Below are 24,503 nucleotides of genomic sequence, written 5' to 3'. Positions count from 1 at the left end.
TACCTGTGGTTACTGGTGCTAGAGCCTCAGTGTCCTCATCCGCAGTCAGATTAAAGACGAATAATGCATAACCCTGTAGAAAATCATCCCTATCTATGCAGAGAGGTAAATCTTTTAGATGTCTGCCTGTCGCTGTGTACAGGGAGTAGAACTCTCTGACAGCCTGATTGTCACCGAAATTAGGTTGAAATGCCTTAGCTGGAATTTGTCTTCCGTTCTGACACAGGGCCAGATATTCAATATCATTATGCAAAAAGTTGAATGGGGATAGGGTTGATCGGCCTGTAAATGCTTCGTGATTAATCATGGCCATTATGACATACTTAGGCATATTCCCAAGAAATAGGTTCTCCTGATTACATAATCTTGAATTCTCAGGTATAGAATATGTTTTCACATTAATGCGCGAGAGCGGGTATAAAGCATTCCCTTTCATTAATGCAGCTGAATGGCCGAGCCTCACAGATGGTGAAACTGTCACTTTCTTCACAAAAAGGGAAGCACCCAGTATTTTCAACCAGTATTCTGCATTAGCCGCATGCATTAGACAAAAAGCATCATTTGCTCTAGTAAGTTTGACTCTCAAATCCACAGAGTTCAAAAGGAGTCGCTCACAGAAGAATATATCAGCATGTAGGGGGCCCAGGACATGGAACTCTTTTGACTCTTCACTGAATGTGGCTCGTTTTACTAGACCTCTATTCGGCCCGTTATTAGTGACGAAGGAATCCATTGATCCGGCTGTGTCCTTGTAAAACATGCCTGCTGTAAATTGTGACTTCAGGGTGTCGTCAGAAAAATTTAACAATGTTTCAATTATTGCTCTGTATGGATGTGTCGCACTGGATTGTGAAATAAGCCGGTCTCCGAGGGTGACGTCGCACTGAGAGAAAATGGTGTTTAGTGGATAGTTAATAACAGAAACAGCCGCACCCGGAGCAATGTCTGTTCCATCTGCATTTGTTATTTTTAACCGGTTAAAAATAACAAGGTGTCGTTTAAATCCAGATACTTTTCTCCATCGCCGGGTACAAAAAACTCCAGAGGTCCATGGTCGGTGATGGCCGATATTGGTCTAATTTCTGTGTATTGCTTATCTTTGATGCTGAGTTGAGACATTGGACAGGAGAACAAATCCAATTCTGACATGGCACACTCAGATGATTTCTCATGTAAAAGAGCCATATTTTTTTCTCAAAATATATCGCTGCTGCTCCTTGTAGACTTCCTTCGTTTTGACTTGCTGATCTGGACTGACTTTACTTTTTGAGAGCCTCTCTCCTTTTTACCCCCCCGCCTCACACGCTCACCAGGGGGTCGCTTTCTAGCTCGCCTAGATAGAATCATCCTGGCAGTCATCCTCATTATTACTGGTCAGTCGGTGTACAGCCTTACTCAACACATCACTTGCGATGTTTTTAGCTGCAGTTCTCAGATGAGGTTTAACAACTGAAACACCTTTCTTTAAAAACGGTACAACAAAACGGAACAATTTTGAAAAGATGGATCCAATTCCACGTCCATACATCACAGGCACTCCGTGAAATCCAGCCAACCCTCCAACCTGGTTTTCATAATAACTGACAAAGCGCTGGGGGTCTCGCTGATAATTTACTGCGACCATGTTATTTTAACCTGTCTAAAATGTAGCGTGACTATGGTCTTACCGTATTTGAAGTTTACCGGAATATTCTGATCCGTTTTAATTTCTAAATGAATGTTTTCAATATGCTTCTTTGCCAGAGGTAAGTACTTTGGCTGATTAAATGACTGACTGATGATCTCGCCATACTTCCCCTCTATTTTAACCGTATGAAGTAGCGGGGCATAGGCGTCCCCCACCACCTGATGTTGTACAATGTCGCTGTATAAATACAAATGATATAATCCACCTTTGATGTCATCAGTATAGGGAGAGAGGATCGGACCCGGCCCCACCTGTAACCAATCACCATCTTTTAAACCGAGCAGGTAAGAGACCGGGGGGGTGTAAGATACAGCATAACGTCCACTCCCCACCCATTTAAATCGTCTTTTGATCTCGTTATATGACAGTCGAATCTCAGTACCCTGTAATTTAAAACGAGCGTTTAACTCCTGTAGGATTGTGTTTCTGTCTTCATAGACGCCATCTTCAAACGGTACAGTACGTAGATTTAAATATTCATAGTGTGGCGTAGGTACGTTTTCACCAACAGCTGGTGCACCGTTTTGCCACAAGTCGACGCAGTGGAAAAATGCCTGTTCCTTCATCACTGTGTACCAACTATGGGGGTATGGGATATCCATCACAGCTACTTCCCATTGTCCATCCAGGTCGATATGATGAGCCAGGTCCACTCTGAAATTTGAACTAGTATTGTCTTTAAAAATGTCACAGCTGGCGTTGGACGGAAGTGTGATGTAAAAGCCTTCAGCCATGGTAGCGGCGAGAGTGAGGGTGCTGAGGTCAGTAATACAATCTTATACATCCACAACGTCGCTGGCTCGGATGTACCAGCGAGTTGTGAGTTATATTTTTCAGGCCAGTTTTTCCATTTGACCAGATACTGTTTTACACCTCTCATTTTACGCTCACCCAATATTTTCTCTATGTGGAAGACTTTATCTCCTGATACAATAACTTTTTGCATCTCAGCCTCATAAAAACTCCCCTCAATTGGCTCCCCCTGATAATCCTTTAACTTGTAGACTGGTGGAATGCGGGGGATGCATTCATCTACAATAAATAATTCATCCATAAAACTTTTTGTGTATTTCTTCTCAAATACACCTCGTTGTCGTGATATTCGTACAACATCCCCCTTGTGAAAATTCATTTTAAATTTGTTTTTATAACATAATGGTATTGAGCCGTAAAGATTTTGAAATACTTGTAATGTGTTCTCAGGTGTCACTTGCATAGGCGAAATTTTTATACTGCTATGATAAGCGTTGTTGTAGCTTGAAACCAGATCATCAATCACGTCGACATACCTCAGAGTGTTTTCAGCTGTAAAATACCTATATAGTTTTGTTTTCAGAGTTCTGTTGAATCTTTCTACCACGCACGCCTTCATTTCGCTGGCGGTGCTAAATAGCTTGATATTGTGTTTTTCCATGAGTGTTTCACACGTTTTATTGTGAAATTCACACCCCTTGTCTGTCTGCAGAAAACGAGGAACACCGCTGTCTTTCAAAATGGATGCAAAAGCTCTGGATACATCCCCTGCCGTCTTTTTCTTTAAAGGTCATACATATGCTTTTTTAGAAAATACATCGATAACCGTGAGCAGATAGTTATAACTATCATTATATGTTGATACCGCCTGCATGTCACAAAGGTCAGCTTGAAATTGAATCAAGGGTCTTGATACAAATACCCTGTTTCGTGGAAACTTTATCCTGGCTGGCTTGTGTAAAGTGTATGCATCCTCAGACATCAGAAATTCCCTGATTACACTGATGTTTAATTTTTTACCAGTTTCTTCTTCTACCGCTTGTTGTAGACGTCTCACTCCACCGAAACTCGCTGGGTGTGAAGGATCATAATAAATTTTTCTCATTATTCCTTTAAGTTTACGGGACATCTTTACAGGCTGTTTGAATTTTACAAACTAAGACTAAAGTCAAACTTTTATCGTTTATAATTTATAAACAACAAAAAGAAAAAACACACATGTACCGGTGGAAGAAACAAAGTTTTATTTATTTGATACATCACATAACATTCTTAGTGGTTCACTTATCATCATTATGTTGTTTGATCAGTTTTAAAGCTTGAACAAGTATGTCACATCCGTTTTTACATAAGATACAGGAATGTAGTTTTTTCAGCTCACCCATCACATGAATAGTTTGACCGTTTTTCAAAAGACGAGTCGCTGCGTCAACAAACAGTGTGTACATTGTAAACAGAAGGCCCAAACACAATTCACTGTCAGGAAATACATCGATGACTTTAGACAGTGTCGTTCCTGAATTTTGACCAACTGATTCAACTATGCTATTCCACGGCTGGTTTTTAGAGTTCTCTCGCACCGTTGACATGACTTTTTCAAACATAAAAATTTCACTGTCACACACTTAACTGTTACTTTTATATACAGAAACATTTCCAACACATTTTTCAATAGTTTTATCAATCAACTTGGTCATTTCGCCGACTACTAGCCACTCGCCGGTAGCCACAAATAATTTTCTGACACAGTTACCCATTTTCAGCTTTTCCACAATGATACAGCTTCTTCAATTTTAGCTAGCTTGTCTGAGTCGAACCCCACTAACCTCTCGCCTACCTCCTCAATCGCCCTGGCTATATCAGGGGTGTGTTTAAACTCGTACAGAAAAGTCTCAATCACAGCGTGTATTTTGGATTCCGGCAGTCGCTGGTCATGGGCTTCCAAATAACGAAGAACTGCGGGTATTAGTTTTCCGCTCCAGAGTCTATTTTTCACCGCATCAAAATGGGTCCATAAGAAATGACTGGGAACTTCCCAAACACATTCGTGTTCAGTCTGGCTGGGGTGGTCTATCTGACAACCGTAGCAGACTACTTTCTGGTGGTCGTATAGAGCTACCTGCAGCAACCTTGCGATCACAGCCTTTACAGTATCCAGCAATAAACACGATAACACTCCATCCGGCTGGTCAATGGCACACACCTCATCCGCCGAGACCTCGACGTGCTGAGTGACTTGCTCTGCTGGTTCAGGCGCCGCCGGAGAAGCAGGAACCTGCGTTGCGTCAAGTATGGCCATGTACTGGCCACAGTCATCACAGCTACAGACGGTCCACTCCTGTGGCCAACCCCCCTGGTAAAAGAGTACACTGGGCTGGAGCACAGTCAGGGGTGAGTCCTCCTTACAGGTCTCACAGTCGCATCGGGGTGAGGCAGGAGGTGATGACGTCACTGTTGACGGAACTGGATCAGCTATCGCGATACCGGCGTCTGACGCTAGGGGAGACCCCGTCGGCCATGATTGACTGCTTTCTTCCCAAGTCATGTTTTTTTTTCTTGAGAAAGAATACAGATCTTAACGTTAAAAACATATCTACACCACCAGTTCTCATCATTTAAATAAAATAATAATAATAACATTCTCTGAGTTTAACATCAAGTAAAAGAACTTACCCTGTTTTTTTGCTTTTCTCTCCAAGACTCAACGTTGAATTAAAATGGCGATCCTCCTCGAAACGAGGTCCGTCTAAAGTGGCGCTGCTGTCCTCTCTGGTGTTTTCTGCGGCTACTTACATACACCTCTTTTTTCCAGGTGAGGGCGGGGTCGGCTCTGATTGGCCAGCGTCGTGCTAGGGGCGGACGTTAGCGGTTCTGATTGGTAGACAACACGCTAGGGCGGGGCTGGTTATACCCTACGGCTACCACGGGTTGCAGGACCCACATGTGTACACGAGGGGGGGACCAACATGGCGGAAGGGCCAACGGGGGGCACGAGGGGGGTTCACGTGTATGCACGAGGGGCCCCAGCACGGCTGAGGTGTAGCGGCGGGGGTGCATGTGGGGCCACGAGGGGGGTCACGAGATTATCCCGTGACCTGGGGAGGGGGGATCACGAGGTTCACCACCTTGACGCCGGGTCTGCGGGGGGTGCACGTGTATGCGCGAGGGGGGTCACGAGATCCACATCTGAGGAGCGCCACCATGGCGGCTGGGGGCAGCAGGGGGGTGCATGTGAGGGCACGAGGGCGCCACCATGTCGGCTGGGAGGGCAGGGGGGTGCACAAGGTACAAGGGGATGCATGTGTGGGCACGAGGGGGGGGGTCACGAGATTAACCCGTGACCACAAGGTACAAGGGGATGCATGTGTGGGCACGAGGGGGGGGTCACGAGATTAACCCGTGACCTGGGGGGGAAGGGGGGGGGTCACGAGGTGTTTGGGGGATGCATCAGTGTACATGAGCTAAGGGGGGTCACGAGATTAACCCGTGACAGGGGGGGGGTCATAAAATATGTCATATGATCAGAGGGTCATAAATCATGACATGAGGGTCATAAATCACTCAAGTTGACATAAAGATGCTACTTCCATTAAGTAACCCTATTAACACTATTCGAGATCCAGCCACAGATTTTACTTAACTTCTCTTCTAAACCACCATACTCCCCTGGCGACAGCCCTGTCCAGTTGCTGACTCCTCTGACCCATCCATTGCACATCATTTTGGTCAATAAACACTAACTATGAAGTCGGATCCTAGGTTTGTGACATTGGCCCGAACTGCCAAAAGTACCAATACTAGGTTTAATGAGCATGGAATCCCTTGATTGGCCAGGAACCTCACCATCATATATTATTGGTCTTATATACTCTAATTTTCTGAACTAGTTAATTTGAGGTTTTTATTAGCTGTAAACCATAATCATGAAAACATAAAGACATAAATGGCTGAAATATATCACTCTGTGTCTAATTAATCTGTATAATATACAAGTTTATCTTTTTTAAGTACTTTTACAACAGGTGGTGTTGATTTGGGGCTGCTTGGCTGGTAGGTAAGGTGAAAGGCTGGACCAATCACAGAGACAGAAGGACAATCGAGTGGTTGGTTTCCGGGACCAGACAGAAAACCAATTAGGTAGAAGGTGGGTGGGCAAGAATGTTGGCCACCAATCCTTGATTAGCTTTAATCAGCACAAATTAGCATACAACAAGAAACACTACAGGACAACCATCTATGAAGAGGAGATTGAGGCAGCAGGCCATAACACTGGATCATCTGTAGTCACGACAACACTGACCATCATATTTATTAATGCAAAGAGCAGAGTTGGAACAGTTTTACAGACAGATACATGACAAACTGAAGCAGTAGAGTCTTCAGTTAAATAAACGCATTCATTTATATATTTTAGTGTGAATCTTGTTTATTCTCGTCTCCAAAAGAAGAGGAGGGAACAATATAAGGTCAGTCATGAAATCTGTGATTAATTACTTTAATTACGTTAAGCAGATATTGATGAACAGCAGGCAGCAAATCAGCTGATTCATTATTTCCCTCCACATTTTAATGATAAACATTATGAATCCTCCTGTTGATGAAGTCGTCTCCGAAGTCGATGATGTGTTTCAGGGCGCTCAGGATCAGTGAGTCAACATCATCGTTGAAGTTGATTTTTTCGTGATAGTTCTTCACAGGGAAGATACAGTTCACGGGAATCCCCACGTCTGAACTGAACTGCTCCATCTACATTTAAACATCACAACATCTCAGTTCAACACATTCCAGCTCAGAGACAAACAAGACTTTAATATTTAAATTGTCTTTGTACAGAATTTAATTTCAGCTGTGCTTCAATGTATAAATGTGAACGTTTAAAATTAAAAACAAACCATTTCTTTCAGATACTTGCTCCTGTAGACGTTCTTCAAATCTTTTCCCACCTCTGGACAGGCCAAGTCAACTTTGGTGAGAACGGCCACTTGAGGAATCCCTGAGAACAACAGACAGGAAGTTAGTGACTGTTCAAGAATTTAACTGTATAAAGACACAGGATGCTTCTTCTTCTTTGTAACTTCCTTGTTGGAGATCACTTCTCAGATCACTCAAAGTTACTGAGTGCTCAAAGATTCCAACTCTAAAATTAGAGAGAACACTTCTTAACCTTAACCTGGTGATTAAGCTGCCCAAGGCCTTTTTCCAGATAAGCATTAGTTACTTCCAGACTGGACTACGTTATTATTAATAGTTTGTCCCAATAACTCCTTAAAAAGCCTCCAGTTAATTCAAAATGCTGCAGCCAGAGTTCTGACTGGAATTAGTAAGAGATCATATTTCTCCTACGTTAGCTTCTCTCCATTGGCTCCCTGTTAAATCCAGAATTGAATTTAAAATTCTTTAATCTGCTTTAAATTCTCATTTATAATTCACTTAATAATCAGGCTCCATCTTATCTTAAAGAACTCATAGTTCCATATCTTCCAAGCAGAACTCTCCGTTCTCAGACTGCAGGTTTACTTGTGGTTCCTAGAGTTTCCAAATGTAGAATGGGAGGCAGAGCCTTTAGCTACCAAGTCCCTCTCCTGTGGAACCAGCTCCCAGTTCAGGTTCTGGAGGCAGACACCCTCTCCACATTTAAGACTAGACTTCAAACTTTCCTTTTTTATAAAGCTTATAGTTAGAGATGGATCAGGTGACTCTGAACCATCTCTTAGTTATGCTGATATAGGTTAGTCTGCTGGGGGACCTCTATTGATAAACTGAGCTCCTCTCCTTTCTCCTCTATCCATTTTATTTACCATTTCATGTCATTAACTTTGTGTCTTCTCTCTCCTGTAGTTGTGTTACCACCTCTAGGTAGGTAGGTCCAAGGCAAGCAAAAAAAAAAAACAAAGTTAGTTGGGCAGCTGCCTAAATTGCTGCTTTTTGTGTGGGGTTCCATCCCGGCTGTAGCCTACCTCCAGTAGCCTACCTTACTCTAAAAGTCTTAAACAACTAAATGTAAGTTTTTGCTCATAATGAACTGTACATCTCTTCAGTAGGGAGGGGCCTCAACATTGAGGAGGCCTTGAACACGATTCAGATCACCCACTCTCCCTTTGCTAAAGCATTACCAGATCATTACACTTCCACACCCATGCTTCACTGATGGTATTAAACAAGCATCCATCATCTATCATGAGCTCTGCATCTGAGCTCTGTACTGAATGTTCTTAACTAGGATGTTGACTTGGTTACAGTCATCATCAAACCCACTGTTTGTCCTTATCTTCTGGTTTTTCAACCTTTTATAGGGTTGAGACCAGCTGATCTTAGTCTCCTCCATTCACTAGTAGTGTGTCAACTGTCAACCACGTTTGGTCCTTGCCTCCTCCATTCTCCCTTTTCCCGACCTCTAGCTTTCATCCACGGTTTGTAAGTCATTGAGTGCAGTTTGTCTCAGTGTTGGTTAAGCTTTGTATTTTGTTCCAGCTCTTGCTGGGATTTTGATTCTCTTTTGTATCATGTGGCTCAGTGGGTAGATCATCTGCTTTGAATGCAGAAAGTTCGGGGTTCAAACCCCATCACAGACACCAGGTGTGTCCTTGAGCGAGACGCTTCACACTAGCTCCCCGGGCTCTGTATGTAGCTGCCCACTGCTCCCCCAGAGGATGGGTTAAATGCAGAGGACAAATTTCATTGTAACATGTAAATGTAACATATGACGATTAAAGGCTTCCTTTCCTTTCCTTACTGCATTTTCTTTGATTATTTAGTAAAAGTAGTTACTAAATTCTAGTTTGCCTGCCTTTTTCAGCATTTCTTAGTTTGTTTCTCCTTTTGGGTTTTTGTTTGTCCTTTTTTGTTTCATTACATTACCTCTGTTCTGCATTTTCTGTATCATATCTGTTAAAAAAATTTTTGTGGGAACTCTCACTCCGCATTTGTTGTACTTCTGCGACTGGGTCACTCTACCTATTGGGGAATACACACTCATTATTAGTTTACTGAACACAAACGTATTTAATGGCTCCAGTATTTTCTGTCTGCACACTGATTAAAACGTTTAAAACATGGCAGAGAAATCTAAAGTCTGTTCTCCAGGAGAACTCTACCTTTCATTTAACCCGCTGTAGTAAAGAATAACCACTGATTCGTGCTCTCACCCAGTCGACTGGCTTCCACCCTGACGTCCCGAATCTTCTTCTTTACTTCATCACTCATACAAGGTAACTTGTCAGCAGGAACAACACAGACCAGAAGATGGACTCTGTCGTTGGCAGTTGGAGCTTCGTTGTAGAACGGATCATCAACTGATAATTTAGATTCAGGATTGAACTGGAAAAACAAGGTCAGATGTGAGTAAAGTGGAAGTTCAAACAGAAAAACTGTTCAATGTGTTATTTAATGTAAAATATCTGAATATAAAGGAATCAGGACCGGAACCTTGTAATCGTCCATCACATGTCCCTTGAAAGCCAGTTTGATGTCGTCCACGAGGACACCTTTGTCTTTGCTGAGACCCATGATGTCATTGAGGACAAAAGGGTAAAAGGTCTCTGGACTCCCTTTTTGGATCTTGTAGGTTGTGTACTGTGGATCAGAAACAGGGTCATTAGTCTTCATCACTGTCTCAATCACGCTGTCACATCAATGCACAAAACAAGCAAAATGTATTGAAGTATTAATTCATTAAATCAATTCTACTTCACATTTTCCAATGAAGCAACAACCAGTGTGCGAAATAATAAAACACAACAAGGCAATGAGTGCTCTGTAGGGACGAGTCATAAAAAAATCCAACTATCTAGACCTGTAGGCAGTGAACAAGTTTCAACACGTCTGCAGTTTTAGGAGAGATTCTCTTTGTTCTTGACTCCTGCATGTTTGCAGCTGCACCAACCGACCATTAACGCTGTAGTAACCATTTGTAGTGTAAAGGTCAACTGTGTTTACTGTTGTGGTTGGGTTCAGACAAGATATACAGTAGATTCTGGTCAGTCATTTCACATATAATCATCTGAAATACAGCTCTTATTAAAACCATTTCATTCCTAAAGTACCAATACTAATGAAACACGTTATAGTTCCATTTTGAAGTGAAATGTATTGTGGTAACATTAGAAAAATCTACTTAATGAAACACTGGATCAAAATGGATCAGACACACTCAGCAGGACAATGGTCCAAAACATAAGAACAGAGAAATCAAAGAGCTGTTCAGGGTGAACAGGAGGAATATACTCGAGCTGCTCAAGACCAAACTAACAGACAGATTCTGTCCAGTTACTTTGAACAAAGAAACTTTGGACACTGTTACAGTGTCTCTCTGTCTTATTATACACCTACTGAAACATGGCTCTTATCAGTCACACACACAGAAACACGAAGATAAATAGACAGATAAATTCATCTTTAACCGTTATATAGACTATTCTAAATATTCTTCATACCTCTTTGGTGAAACAATCCTTAGAGTTGGTATCTGTCAGAGCCTCTGTGCACATCCTGCCTCTTAACACACTTTGGACAGAATTAATGAAACTGGACTTTCCAGCTCCAACAGCACCGTGAAGAAGAATCCGGAGCTGCTGATCTTTAATATAAGGTTTGTAGTTGTTCACATAGTCCAGAGCGTCCTGTTTTTTACTGATCAGGAAGGAAACATTACACCCAAATTCAAATCTGAAGTAACATACAACTAGTTAGTTTTTGATTAGAGAAACATACATTAAATAGATCTGAGTTTTTAAATCTTTCTGTGAAAATCTCTAACATGAGATAACAACACTCACCTCCAGTTTATTTCCCTCCATGGTTTTTCAAGAACTGACAAAGACAAATGTTAAAGAAACAATGACGTCACTGAACAACATGTGAATTTCAGTGGTTCATTTACTTTAATTTATTTTTAAATGAATGCACCTGGAGATGGAGGCGCAGCTTTAGCTGTTTGACCTCCCATTACTGAAACATAAAGAATTTACTCATGTTTAAAACAATCGAATCCAAAACCCCCTGATACTAACACGTGTTGTCATAATGAAGTTAAACGTTTTCAACTAATGCAGTAAAACCTTAAATTAAAAAAAAAAAACTCTATCAATAACACGTTTTATAAAGACGATAACAACCCAACATAAATTAAACATCTTACCTGTGCTGTGATGACAAAGTTAAAGAATCTGGTCCTGAACAGTGCAAATCAAAAAACACTGACACGACAAAGACTAACGTCCCACTGGGAGTTTTACTTTCACTTTTATAAAACATGTCTTTACACTTCTCCCCTCGTTGTCTTTAGACGGGATGCTTCACATTTTAACCCGGCTCAGACAAGTTTCTGTAAACCTGTGTTACTTCACATCAGTTTATCTACAGCAGATTGATCCAAAACACACTTTACCGTCCTGTGCTCTACACAGTGTAACACACTGTACAGCATGTCCATGTGTTTGTACTGGTGCAGGACGGTGTCTAATAAACTAGTCATTCTGTTCATGGCTTTTTATTTTCTGCTCTGTCATGTTGCTTTTAGAATATTTAGGATCCCAGACACTGCTCTGCCAAAGGATTGTTGTTGATGAACAAACAGAGTGAGCACAAAGTCGGAACGTGTCCCCACTAAACGTACCACGTGTTTGACAAGTGTTGTAATAATCTGCTCAACTGTAACTTGAACAGTGCAAAACCTATAATGAACCCATAAACATAGAGGAGCTGAAAGTGGAAACAGAGAACGGTAGCATGCTGCAGCTGATGATACCTGGGTCTCGTGTTTTACAGCTATTCATTTAAATCTAAGCTGCTAAACATACCAAGAGGTTACAAGTCTCTCTTTGTTGAGCAGTGATGGTAAACGTCAGCTGATTTACTCTAAATTAATCAGTTTGAGTTCCTGATCATGGAAAATGTCAAACTGTCAGTTTGGTTTAAAACGTGAACTTTTCTTTTGTTTACAGGAACTTGTGCATTAAATCTAGTTACAATAGCACAATAGACATTTTTAATTTACATAAAACAGTTTGATAATTATGTGACCAAACTCAAAATACAGGTTTTGTCCAGTTTGATCCAAATGATTCAAAGTTTTGAGTGGGAGTGTTTTAGATCAGTCAATAGTTTCACCACAAGATTCACTCGTTTGTTCTCAGGTGTCTGAAACAGGAGAAACACAGGATCATCTGTAGTCGTGACAACACTGAGCATCATATTTATTAATGCAGCACAGAGAGCAGAGTTAGAACAGTTTTACAGACAGATACATGACAAACTGAAGCAGTAGAGTCTCAGTTAAATGAACTTAATCATTTATATATTATAGTGTGATTCTTGTTTAATCTTCCTCTCTGTCTCCTAAAGAAGAGGAGGGTACAACAGGACATGAAACTCAGATTTATCTGAAGTTACCTCGATCAGTCACATCATCTTCTCTGTATTAACACAAAGCGCGACGAGTTCTCCTCAGTTAGACTGTTTGATTATAATAAATAAGATCAATCATGAAATCTGTGATTAATTACTTTAATTACGTTAAGCAGATATTGATGAACAGCAGGCAGCAAATCAGCTGATTCATTATTTCCCTCCACATTTTAATGATAAACATTATGAATCCTCCTGTTGATGAAGTCGTCTCCGAAGTCGATGATGTGTTTCAGGGCGCTCAGGATCAGTGAGTCAACATCATCGTTGAAGTTGATTTTTTCGTGATAGTTCTTCACAGGGAAGATACAGTTCACGGGAATCCCCACGTCTGAACTGAACTGCTCCATCTACATTTAAACATCACAACATCTCAGTTCAACACATTTCAGCTCAGAGACAAACAAGACTTTAATATTTAAATTGTCTTTGTACAGAATTTAATTTCAGCTGTGCTTCAATGTATAAATGTGAACGTTTAAAATTAAAAACAAACCATTTCTTTCAGTTTCTTGCTCCTGTAGACGTTCTTCAAATCTTTTCTCACCTCTGGACAGGCCAAGTCAACCTTGGTGAGAACGGCCACTTGAGGAATCCCTGAGAACAACAGACAGGAAGTTACTGACTGTTCAAGGATTTAACTGTATAAAGACACAGGATGCTTCTTCCTCTTTGTAACTTCCTTGTTGGAGATCACTTCTTTTTAACTTCCACAGTCACTTTGTGTTGGTTGTAACTGGAGAACACTGTACTGACTGTAACGGAGATCAGGTTAGTGTCACAGTTCCCTCCTCCGACCAGCGGGGGCAGTGTCCCCGGAAGTCTTTGCGTGTTTGTTTAGCGTTTTTTTTTTCTTCCCTGGCTCGAGTATTTGCAGGTGTTACTACTGTGTTACTGTGTGTGTATTTAAGTTAGTGTCTGTTCAGTGCGTAGTAGTTAGACTGAGCACAGCTGATGTTCTCTGTGAGGAACGAACCAACAAACCAGAGGCAGCGAGTTCTTGATAATTAAAGATGCTGCATAAAAAATCAGTAGTGGTGAAAGAAAATACTGATCGACTTGAGCATCACTGTATTATGAATTGTGATTCTGTATCAATCTTTAATTAACAGTGGTTCATTTCATGTAGTGTTAAACCCCTGAGTACTAAAGAGCTGATGATAAGTTCTCTTCAACCCGGTGTAGTAAAGAATAACCACTGATTCGTGCTCTCACCCAGTCGACTGGCTTCCACCCTGACGTCCCGAATCTTCTTCTTTACTTCATCACTCATGAAAGGTAACGTGTCAGCAGGAACAACACAGACCAGAACATGGACTCTGTCGTTGGCAGTTGGAGCTTCGTTGTAGAACGTATCACCAGCTGATAATTTAGATTCAGGATTGAACTGGAAAAACAAGGTCAGATGTGAGTGAAGTGGAAGTTCAAACAGAAAAACTGTTCAATGTGTTATTTAATGTATAATATCTGAATTTAAAGGAATCAGGAACGGAACCCTGTAATCGTCCTTCACATGTCCTTTAAAAGCCAGTTTGATGTCGTCCACGAGGACACCTTTGTCTTTGCTGAGACCCATGATGTCATTGAGGACAAAAGGGTAAAAGGTCTCTGGACTCCCTTTTTGGATCTTGTAGGTTGTGTACTGTGGATCAGAAACAGGGTCATTAGTCTTCATCACTGTGAAGAAACTACTCTATCAATACACAGTAGGAAAAATGTAATTCTACACAGTGAAGAATCACTGAATCATTTCTGCTTCACATTCCCCAAAATGAATAATAATAATAATGATAATAAAAATACTACTGCTAATAATAATTTAACTCTGTCCTCTTCATCCTCTTCTCTCACATCAACTAACTTCATGTTCTCTCTACATCCATAAACCTCCTCCTCGTTCTTCCTCTACACCTCCTGCTCCAACCTCAGCCTCTGTTTACTGATATGTTCCCAGTTTCTCCTCTGAACACGTCCAAACCACCTCAGTCTGTCTTCTGACTTTATCTCTAACATCTGACATGGTCTGTCCCTCTGATGGACTCGGTCCTGATCCTCTCCGCCCTCTTCACCTCTGTCCCACTCTATCCGTTGCTCTGAACCTTTGACCCTAACTACTTAAAGTCCTGCAGCTTCTTTACCTCTGCTCCCTGTAACCTCACTGTTCCTCTTCTATTCTGTCTTGCTGCTGCTGACCTTCATTCAACCTTCATTCTTCTGCTTTCCAGACCACACCTCCACCTCTCTAGATTTTCCTCCACCTGCTCTTGCATCAGATCCCAGTGTGAATCTTTGAACATCTTAGTCCATGGAGATTCCTGTCTGACCTCAGTCTGTCCATCACCAGAGCAGAAGAAGGGGGTCAGAGAGGATATTTGATGGAGACCCACCTCCACCTTGAACTCCTCTGTCACACACTGCCTTTCCACTCTTCATCGTCCTCCTCCTCACTTCACTCTTACTAATCTTTGCTACTTCCTGTTCCCTCTTCTACTCTTTGTTCTCTTCCCTTTTCCTCATTCTCTCATGATTCAGAAGCAACGGAGAGGCCGAAAAAAGTAAGAAAGAAAAGAAGTAAAGCTACGAGTCATATGATTGAACACATTTTATACTGTGGGTAATGGGGGTGCAACACAAACACACATCGAATTGAATTATTCTATAGACTATTCTAAATATTCTTCATACCTCTTTGGTGAAACAACCCTGAGAGGTGTTATCTGTCAGAGCCTCGACACACATCCTGCCTCTTAACACACTTAGGACAGAATTAATGAAACTGGACTTTCCAGCTCCAACAGCACCGTGAAGAAGAATCCGGAGCTGCTGATCTTCAATATGAGGTCTGTAGTTGTTCACATAGTCCAAAGTTTCCTGTTTTTCACTGATCAGGAAGGAAACATTACATTAAACTGAAAACAGTAAAATAACATTCAAATAACAGGATAGTTATTTTCCTAACAACAACTTAAGAAAACACACTCACCCTATTTGTCTCCATGGTTCATCAAAAACTGACGGGTACAAAACAAATATTAAAGAAATGATCAAAACATTATTGTAGAAGATGGGATGTACTGAAGGGTAGAAATAAGTCGACTTACGTGGAGATGGAGGAACTGGTTTAGTTGAACTTTCTCCCATCCTGAAACAAAAAGCAATTTTCAGACTTAAACTCCACTGTAGTAAATTAATGAGGTTTGTTTACTCTGAACTTTCACAATAAAACTGTATTTTATATGATTAATTCTGTATTAGCAAAGTAAACAGGAAGTGGTAGAGCTCAAACTAAATTCACCTCCTATAAAGTCACTGCTGCTCCACTCTGCACATGTTCTGGTCCTTAGTAAACCACCAACACATGCTGGTTTACTAACTCAACTCTTGGCCAAACGCTCTCTGTGCTGCACAGCTGTAGAGTTCCAGTATCCCAGTGGTTGTTTGACTGTGTTTCTTGAAATCCTGCCTGTTTGCTCAGACCTTGTTTTTTCCAGTTCTTGGATGCTGACACACCTACTGGCTCAGTGAGTGGACAGGTACCCCCGTCCCATGCTACGGTTAAAACACAAAGGTCTTGTCCTCAGCCCTAAAACAGCAGCTTAGCTGCCAGTCTGGGTGTAGTGAGTAGGACACTGGCTCTGTGACTTTTTAAACCTATGGTCTCTTAAAGATTACTTGTGGTTTTGGTTTGTAGTGAGGTGCTAGTTTGATTCTTGGAGACTGAGCCAAAGCCTGTTGGAGCAATGTCTGTACTCTGAGATCCCTCCAGATGCCTGTACCATGACGATCCAGCCACTTCTCATGTTTTATGCCTTAAGCCTTTTAAGCAGTGACCGGACAGGGCGCGGCCCTATGCTCATCATTTTCCTGTGAGATAATCAGTGTCTTTGATTTTACACCGATCAGACACAAGATTGAAAACAGCTGATCTGAATAAAACTGATTATCTTGTTCCAATGACACCAGATTATCTATTTAGTCTTTATAGTTTTAGCTTTGCAGCTTTACTCACCTGTTTTTTCTTTGCCTGCTTCAGAAGAAGACGGTGTCTCTGCAGTGATGCTCTCAAGTCCTCGCCTTTACTGAGTCATGACGCAGTATCAGTATCCTGCTGATGCTGTTTTTACTTTCACTTTCATTATTCTCTCTCTCTGTCTCACACAGACTCACACACACACACACACACACACACACACACACACGCACACGTAATAAAATAAATAAATAAATAAATAAAGTAATAAAAATAGAAATGTCAGTAAAAAGACAATAATACAACACAATAACTAATAAGTGGCATTATGCTGTTCCTTTTTCTTTTGAAATCCCACTTCCTGTCTGTGAACTCACCGTCCACAGGTTCTTCTCTCTCTCCGTCCACTTTCTAATCTCATACATAAGCAGACACCATCCCTGTAGACCGACATCTTTCCTTTGCCATCTGCTCTGCTGTTCCTCTGTCTCGTCCTACAGTGTTGTCAGGTTCTCCATCAGCAGCTCACATTAAACCAGACAAACAAATAATGTCGACACCAAACTATCTGTAAAGTTTTTATTTTGTTTCTATCTTCGTCTGTATTTTCATAAATCATCATTATACATACATGACAGTGGAGTGGTACATTGGTCTATGGATCAGCTCCCACAGTTCTACACATCCTACCCTACCACTGGTCCTTAGAGGTTCAGTTAATGTTTTCTCTTGTATTACTAATAGAGTCGTTTCTGAATCAACCAACAACTGCAGACAAATGTATCACGAGCAACATTTGTGGAAAGTTCTTACAACCTGGTTCTTTATTATTTTACAAAGTAAATGAGAGACTGAATGATGTTACTGATGTTTCACTGTATCACTGCAAACAAACCACGAACATGATGAGTCCAAAGTCATTTGTGTTTTTCATTTCACTGCTAAACCACACGATTGGGAACAGTAAGGTTTGCAATGACTTCAACTCAGGCAGAATACAGTGGAAAGGTGACAGACACAACACAAAGAACAGCTGCTCTTTTAAGACCAGCTGTTGAGCTTGTTCCACACACTGCATTAACTTAGCACACATCTGTTCATTTGGCTGTTTAATCTGGTTTGGACCTTATGTTGTTGCAGGTACTACTCCTCCTCTTGAACTTTGAACTTTACAGTCTCTTGAAAAATGTTTGTTACACAGATGTTGCTGTGTTTTTTTCCTTTATAACTACTACTACTGCTCTTTGTAGTTATACGATCCGACTTTCTTCACACCTTTTTTGTGAAACAGTCCTCAGAGGTGGGGGCGACCAAGGCCTCTGTGCACATCCTGCCTCTTAAGACACTTTGGACAGAGTTAATGAAATCATTGATTTTCCAGCTCCAACTGGTCCACGAAGAAGAATCCTGAGCTTCTGATCTTCATATTCTGCTCGGTTTGTCTCTGCTCACAGAAGGAAACGTTAGGTCACCTTCAAAGTAAAACACTGAAAAACAATTAACGTCTGGATGGAGCAACAGAAATAGATTTGTGTTTTAAATCTTTCTGTCAAACATGTTTAAAGCTTTAACATTTGGGATGTTCGGTTCTAGTTCTCCTAGACCTCCGTTTTGCCTTTGATAGAGTAGATCACTGCATTTTATTCTGGAATAACAGGATCTGCATTAAAATGATTCTTCTCATGTGTGACAGATAGAAGGTTCAGTGTTTACATCTGTACATGTTATCCTTCTCCCCGTGGTGTTCCACATGGCTTAGTCTTAGGACCCGTTTTATTCTACTTGTACAAGCTCCTCTTTGACATATTATTCGGAGAACTAGTGTTTCTCTTCACTGCTATGACGTGCAGCGTGCAGCTTTACCTGTCTGTTAGAGTCTCATCTCACCGTTTCTAGGTAAGAACAACAGCTCGATAACTCAAACCTTCTCACAGCTCAACTTAAACAAAACAGAGATTGTTGTCACTTGTTCCCAACAACAGGTACAACACATTCTGTACTGGTCCACTGCAGGAACATAATATGTCCCACAGTTGTAATGATGTACTGCAGTCTGTAGGGGGCACTGCGACACTACAGTTAACATGTGAACACACATACAGGTATAATACCCTTTTATATAAATAACATGAGATGTATGATCTTTGCTCTCACCTTGGACACAAGCTTGTAAGATGAAAGTCTAAGTCTTTGGCACAACATCCTGAATGACTTGAATGTGTACCGTCAAGTTTCCTTCTCCACCTACTGTACATTAGTAACAGCAGACGGTGGCACATGGTCTTATAGTGACTCTACACAGAGCATGTTTCTGTTTTCTGTCTCACACAACCGATTTCAACACTGACAGAAGAATAACTTATGTTTTTCTTCCACTATGTGCAAATCAAAACACCTTTTTATGCTCCAGATTTATTTTCCTTTGTTTTACACCCATAACTTCGGTCACTTACGTCTAGGAAAGTCTGTATATAATCAGTAAAAGTGCATCGAAAACTATTCCCAGCACAACATTTTGTTATGTTACAGCCTTAATGGATCCAAAATGGATTAAATTCATTAATTTCCTCAGAATTCTCCAAACTATACCCTAAAATGAAAAGTGAAAGAAGTTTGTTTGAAATCTTTGCAATTTTATTTCAAATAAAAAAAAAAATAATAATAAATGTATGTAAAAACATGTACATACAGTGGCTTGTAAAGGTATTCAGCCCCCTTGAACTTTTCCACATTTTCTCACATTATGACCACAAACATAAATATATTTTATTGGAATGTTATGTGAAAGACCAACACAAAGTGGCATACAATTGTGAAGTAGAAAGAAAATTATACATGAGTTTATTTATTTTTTACAAAAAAAAAACTGAAAAGTGCAGTGTGCAAAAATATTCAGCCCTCTTTTCTCTGAGTGCGTCTAATTGCGTGCAGAAGTTGCCTGATGGTTGCTGACTGATTGAATGTTGACCTAATGACTGAATAGAGTCCACCTGTGTGTAATTTAATCTCAGTTCAAATACAGCTGTTCTGTGACAGCCTCTGTGGTTTGTTAAGAGAATATTGGGGAGGAAACAGCATCATGAAGTCCAAGGAAGACACCAGACAGGTCAGGGATAAAGTTGTGGAGAAATTTAAAGCAGGGTTAGGGCTATAAAAAGATTTCCTAAGCTTTGAACATCTCACAGATCACTGTTTAGTCCATCATCCGCAAATGGAAAGAGTATGGCACAACTGCAAACCTATCAAGACATGGTCGTCCACCTAATCTAAATGGCCGAACAAGGAGAGCACTGATCAGAGATTTAGCCAAGAGGCCCATGGTGACTCTGGATGAACTGCAGAGATCTACAACTCAGGTGGGGGAACCTGTCCATAGGACAACTATCAGTCGTGCACTGCACAAATCTGGGCTTTATGGAAGAGTGGCAAGAAGAAAGCCATTGTTAAAAGAAAACCACAAGAAGTCCCATTTGCAGTTTACCAGAAACCATGTGAGTGACCCAGCAAACGTGTGGAAACTGTCAAACATGGTGGTGGCAGCATTATGCTCTGGGGCTGCTTCTCTTTAGCAGGGACAGGGAAGCTGGTCAGAGTTGATGGGAAGATGGATGGAGTCAAATACAGGGCAATCTTGGAGGAAAACCTGTTGAAGTCTGCAAAACACTTCTAATCTGACTCGGCTTGAATTGTTTTGCAAGGAAGAATGGGCAAAGATTTCAGTCTCTACATGTGCAAAGCTGGTGGAGACATACCCCAAAAGACTTGCAGCTGTAGTTGCAGCAAAAGAGGATTCCACCAAGTATTGACTCAGGGGGGCTAAATACTTTTGCACACTGCACTTTTCAGTTTTTTTTTGTAAAAAATAAATAAACTCATGTATAATTTTCTTTCTACTTCACAATTGTATGCCACTTTATGTTGGTCTTTCACATAACATTCCAATAAAATAAATTTATGTTTGTGGTCATAATGTGAGAAAATGTGGAAAAGTTCAAGGGGGTATGAATACTTTTGCAAGCCACTGTACATGTTCACAGCCTTTCTCATGACACTTAAAATTGAGCTCTGGTGGATCCTGTTTCTTCTGATCTGAGATGTTTGTACAACTTGACTGGAGCCCACCTGTCAGAAATTCAGTTGATTGGAGATGATTTAGAAGGACATACACCTGTCTGGATGAGGTCCCACAGTGCCTGTCAGAACACAAACAAAGCCATGAAGTCAAGGAATCGTCCAGGACTCTTCATAGAGCGGCCGCCAGCCAAACTGAACGATCGAGAGAGAAGGGCCTCAGTCAGGGAGGTGACCAAGAACCAGATGGTCACTCTGGAAGAGCTCCACTGTTTCTCTGTGGAGAGAGAACCTTTCAGAAGAACAACCATCTCTGCAGCACTGCACCAATCAGGTCTGTACGGAAGAGTGGACGGGAACAACTCCTCAGTAAAACTTTGTTAAGTGCACCTGAGGGACTCTCAGACCATGAGGAACAAGATTCTCAGGTCTGATGAAACTAAGATTGAACTCCTCTGCATCTTTCTTTGCACTTAAAAGAAAAAACACTTTTCTGCTTCTCACATCTCATGAAACAGAAACATTTTTCTGACAGCACTTTGCTTTGATGGTTTTCTTCTTGATTTAGATTTTTTGCCTCATTTTGGATAAAAGCGTCTGATAAATGACTAAATGTAAAATGTAAAATTTAAACTCTTTGTCCTGAATGTAGAGTATGTAAAGTATCACTTCAGTCGAAACCCAGGTACCGTTCAGCACCTGGTCAATATAAACCCTACAATGAAGCATGGTGGTGGCAGCATCATGCTGTGGGGATGTTTTTCAGTGGCAGCAACTGGGAGGTTAGTCTGGGTCAAAGGAAAGATGAATGGGAGACACTGCCCAAAGGTAGTATGTCAAGCTTGTAGCATCAGACTAAAAAAGAACTGAGGATATAATTGGTGCTAAAGGTGGTTTAACAAAGTGCTGAGCAAACACTGTGGAAACTATTTTTTTATTTGAAATACATTTGCAAAGATTTCAACCTAACTTCTTTCACTTTGACATTATGGGGTATTTTTGAGGAAAATAATGAATTTACAATTAGTCATTTATCAGACACTTTTATTTTAAGCAACTTATAAAACACAAAGCAATGGCAGGGTAAACCCTGATTTAAAACCTTCTGTATAATAATTCATTAAAATGAAAAAAAAAGCTCTTGCATAAAGATTCACCTCCTTTAAACTAACCCACCTAAATCATGACTAGTGCAGCCAACTGGTTTTAAGATGTCACAGGATTAGTTAAAGCAGATCAAATGAGTGCAGTGAGTGTGTTTCATAGATTGTAGCATAAATACACCTGGATCTGGAAGGTCCGGTTCTGGTAAATCAGTATCCCGGATAAAACGCCACCACGGAGACTAAAGAACACTCCAACTTCTCCAAGTCAGGACATGGATACAAGAACATTTCAAAGTCACTAAAGTACAGGAAAAATAAGGACCTGTGTGAATCTGCCAGCAGCAGGCTGTCGTCAAAAACCGAGTGAACTGAGCGAGGGCAGTAAGAGACCTGGGGACGCCTCTTAAAGGACTTACAAGTTTCTGAAGGTAAGATGGTGGAGACAGTACCCTGCTGTTCACCAGCTAAACCTGTACAGGTCCAACGACCAGAGCCGAAGTTACGAAGACAGAGATTAAACTGTTTTACAGAGAAGTTGTGTTCTGTAACTTTTTATTAAAGCTTTATAATTTCACAATAAGACATCCACTATTCAGCCACATGCAAATATTCTAGATACAAAAAGATAAAGATCATTCTTCCGTATTTGTACATCATGAAATTCAGAATTCAGCCACTGTTGAGGCGTCTTCCTGAACGATCGATGATTCTTCCTGATCAGTGACCATCCTGTTGAGGAAGTCGTCTCCAAAGTCGATGACGTGTTTCAGGGTGTTGAGGATTAAAGTGTCAGTGTCGTTGTCTAAGTTGGTGTTGGTGTAGTTCTTCACAGCAAACATGCAGTTCATTGGAAAACCCACAGTTCCACTGAACTGCTGCATCTGCATTTTAATAATCATAAAATAATCAAGAATAAATGAGAACGGTGTGTTCAGGGACTGGAAATAAGTCTGTAGACTCCAGAAACCCTTAATAATAAGTAGTAGTAGTAGTAGTAGTAGTAGTAGTAGTAGTAGTAGTAGTAGTAGTAGTAGTAGCAGTAGTAGTAGTAGTAGTAGTAGTAGTAGTAGTAGTAGTAGTAGTAGTAGCAGTAGTAGTAGTAGCAGTAGTAGTAGTAGCAGTAGTAGTAGTAGCAGTAGTAGTAGTAGCAGTAGTAGTAGTAGTAGTAGTAGCAGTAGTAGTAGTAGCAGTAGTAGTAGTAGTAGTAGCAGTAGTAGTAGTAGTAGCAGTAGTAGTAGTAGCAGTAGTAGTAGCAGTAGTAGTAGCAGTAGTAGTAGTAGCTAGTTAGTAGTCAGTAGTAGTAGTAGCAGTAGCTAGTAAGTAGCTAGTAGTAGCAGTAGTAGTGTAGCAGGTAGTAGTAGCAGTAGCAGTAGTAGTAGTAGCAGTAGTAGTAGCAGTAGTAGTAGCAGTAGTAGTAGTAGTAGTAGTAGTAGCAGTAGTAGTAGTAGCAGTAGTAGTAGTAGCAGTAGCAGTAGTAGTAGTAGCAGTAGTAGTAGCAGTAGTAGTAGCAGTAGTAGTAGTAGCAGTAGTAGTAGTAGTAGTAGTAGTAGTAGCAGTAGTAGTAGTAGCAGTAGTAGTAGTAGTAGTAGTAGCAGTAGTAGTAGTAGCAGTAGTAGTAGTAGCAGTAGTAGTAGTAGCAGTAGTAGCAGTAGTAGTAGTAGTAGTAGTAGCAGTAGTAGTAGTAGTAGTAGTAGTAGTACCTTTTCCTGCAGTATCCTGCTCCTGTAGACCTTCTTCACATCATTTTTAATCTCAGGACAGAGCTCATCAATTTTGGTAAAAACCACCACCTGAGGATTCCTTCAGGAACAAACACAGAGTTTCGGACGTTTAGCACAAAGTGACAACAAACAGTGTTTCTATGAGGGTCGAACGGACTAAAGGTAACGACAGGAGTATCTGATGTTTTAACCAGTTGAAGATTCAGGTGATGTGTTAGGGTTAGGGTTAGTGAAGGTGAAGTTTTCTCTCACCCAGGTCACTGGCTTCGTCTCTGATGTCCTGAATCATGTCCACGACTTCTTTTCTCATCAGAGTTTGTCTGTTTGCATCAATGACTAAAACCAGAACATGAACTTTGTCGTTGATAGTTGGAGTTTCGTTGTAGAATCGATCTTCCTTTGAGATCTTACATTCAGGATTGAACTGGAAATAAAGTCAAATACAGTTCAACAGTTGTACAACACGTTAACAAACCACAGAGCTGTTAGTTAAAAATTATGTTTCATCAGTTTTTAAAAATGCAGTAACCACCGTGTATCCGTCTCTCACGTGTCCCTTCAACAAGCGTTTGACGTCTTTCACATGGGTTTTTCTGTTTCTTCTGCTTCTTTCTTTTAGTCCCATCATGTCACTGAGGACAAAAGGGTAGAAGGCCTCTCCCTTTTTCCCTTTTGGGATCTGGTATGTTGTGTACTGTCGGTTGTGTGTCTCTCTCTCATCTCGGTGTGTCTCTCTCTCTCTCTCTCTCGTGTGTCCTCTCTCTCTCGGTGTTCTCTCCCCCCACTCTCTC

The 24,503-nt window shown here is 40.9% G+C and overlaps 2 protein-coding genes and 1 long non-coding RNA gene across 8 annotated transcripts in view; all 3 read right to left on the bottom strand.

The window, feature by feature from the left end:
* Positions 1-16,911, bottom strand: part of LOC113149200 (interferon-induced protein 44-like) — a 112,511-nt gene extending 95,600 nt beyond the window's left edge. The window contains exons 1-8 of one of the 4 annotated variants that reach the window (XR_003297564.1): positions 15,946-15,986; positions 15,828-15,855; positions 15,530-15,725; positions 14,340-14,486; positions 14,060-14,231; positions 13,341-13,441; positions 12,929-13,194; positions 6,715-6,920 (exon numbers count right to left, since the gene is read on the bottom strand). Coding sequence is in view for 3 of the 4 variants with exons in the window: in XM_026341119.1 (XP_026196904.1) it covers positions 13,015-13,194; positions 13,341-13,441; positions 14,060-14,231; positions 14,340-14,486; positions 15,530-15,725; positions 15,828-15,855; positions 15,946-15,985 (864 nt within the window). In the remaining variant the exon portion in view is untranslated. Of the gene's footprint in view, positions 1-6,714; positions 6,921-12,604; positions 13,195-13,340; positions 13,442-14,059; positions 14,232-14,339; positions 14,487-15,529; positions 15,726-15,827; positions 15,856-15,945; positions 15,987-16,853 lie in introns of those variants that run through there. The other 3 variants (XM_026341119.1, XM_026341121.1, XM_026341120.1) reach the window with 3 other exon arrangements.
* Positions 6,717-11,675, bottom strand: LOC113149198 (interferon-induced protein 44-like). Of its 3 annotated transcripts, none has more exons than XM_026341115.1 (9): positions 11,577-11,675; positions 11,345-11,386; positions 11,215-11,248; positions 10,873-11,104; positions 9,866-10,012; positions 9,586-9,757; positions 9,299-9,394; positions 7,333-7,433; positions 6,717-7,186 (listed from the first exon to the last, which is right to left on the bottom strand). In XM_026341115.1, the coding sequence occupies exons 2-9, from the start codon at positions 11,382-11,384 to the stop codon at positions 7,007-7,009; spliced, it is 1,002 nt and encodes a 333-aa protein (XP_026196900.1). In that variant the 5' UTR covers positions 11,385-11,386; positions 11,577-11,675; the 3' UTR covers positions 6,717-7,006. The 3 variants fall into 3 exon arrangements, with proteins under 3 accessions (XP_026196900.1, XP_026196901.1, XP_026196902.1); XM_026341116.1 differs by having other exon boundaries at positions 6,720-7,186; positions 10,873-11,068; positions 11,577-11,674; XM_026341117.1 differs by lacking the exon at positions 9,299-9,394 and having other exon boundaries at positions 6,725-7,186; positions 11,577-11,673.
* A 5,045-nt stretch (positions 16,912-21,956) lies between the features above and the next one.
* LOC113149008 lies at positions 21,957-24,412 on the bottom strand. Its single transcript, XR_003297534.1, has 4 exons — positions 24,245-24,412; positions 23,965-24,136; positions 23,692-23,781; positions 21,957-22,872 (listed from the first exon to the last, which is right to left on the bottom strand). It is a non-coding gene; the product is annotated as an uncharacterized LOC113149008 (long non-coding RNA).
* Positions 24,413-24,503: the final 91 nt, after the last annotated feature.

Source organism: Anabas testudineus, chromosome 24, assembly GCF_900324465.2.
Source record: "Anabas testudineus chromosome 24, fAnaTes1.2, whole genome shotgun sequence".
In the NCBI taxonomy this organism is placed as follows: domain Eukaryota; kingdom Metazoa; phylum Chordata; class Actinopteri; order Anabantiformes; family Anabantidae; genus Anabas; species Anabas testudineus.
The sequence above is the reverse complement of the archived record's forward strand: the minus strand, read 5'-3'. Positions and strand labels throughout refer to the sequence as shown.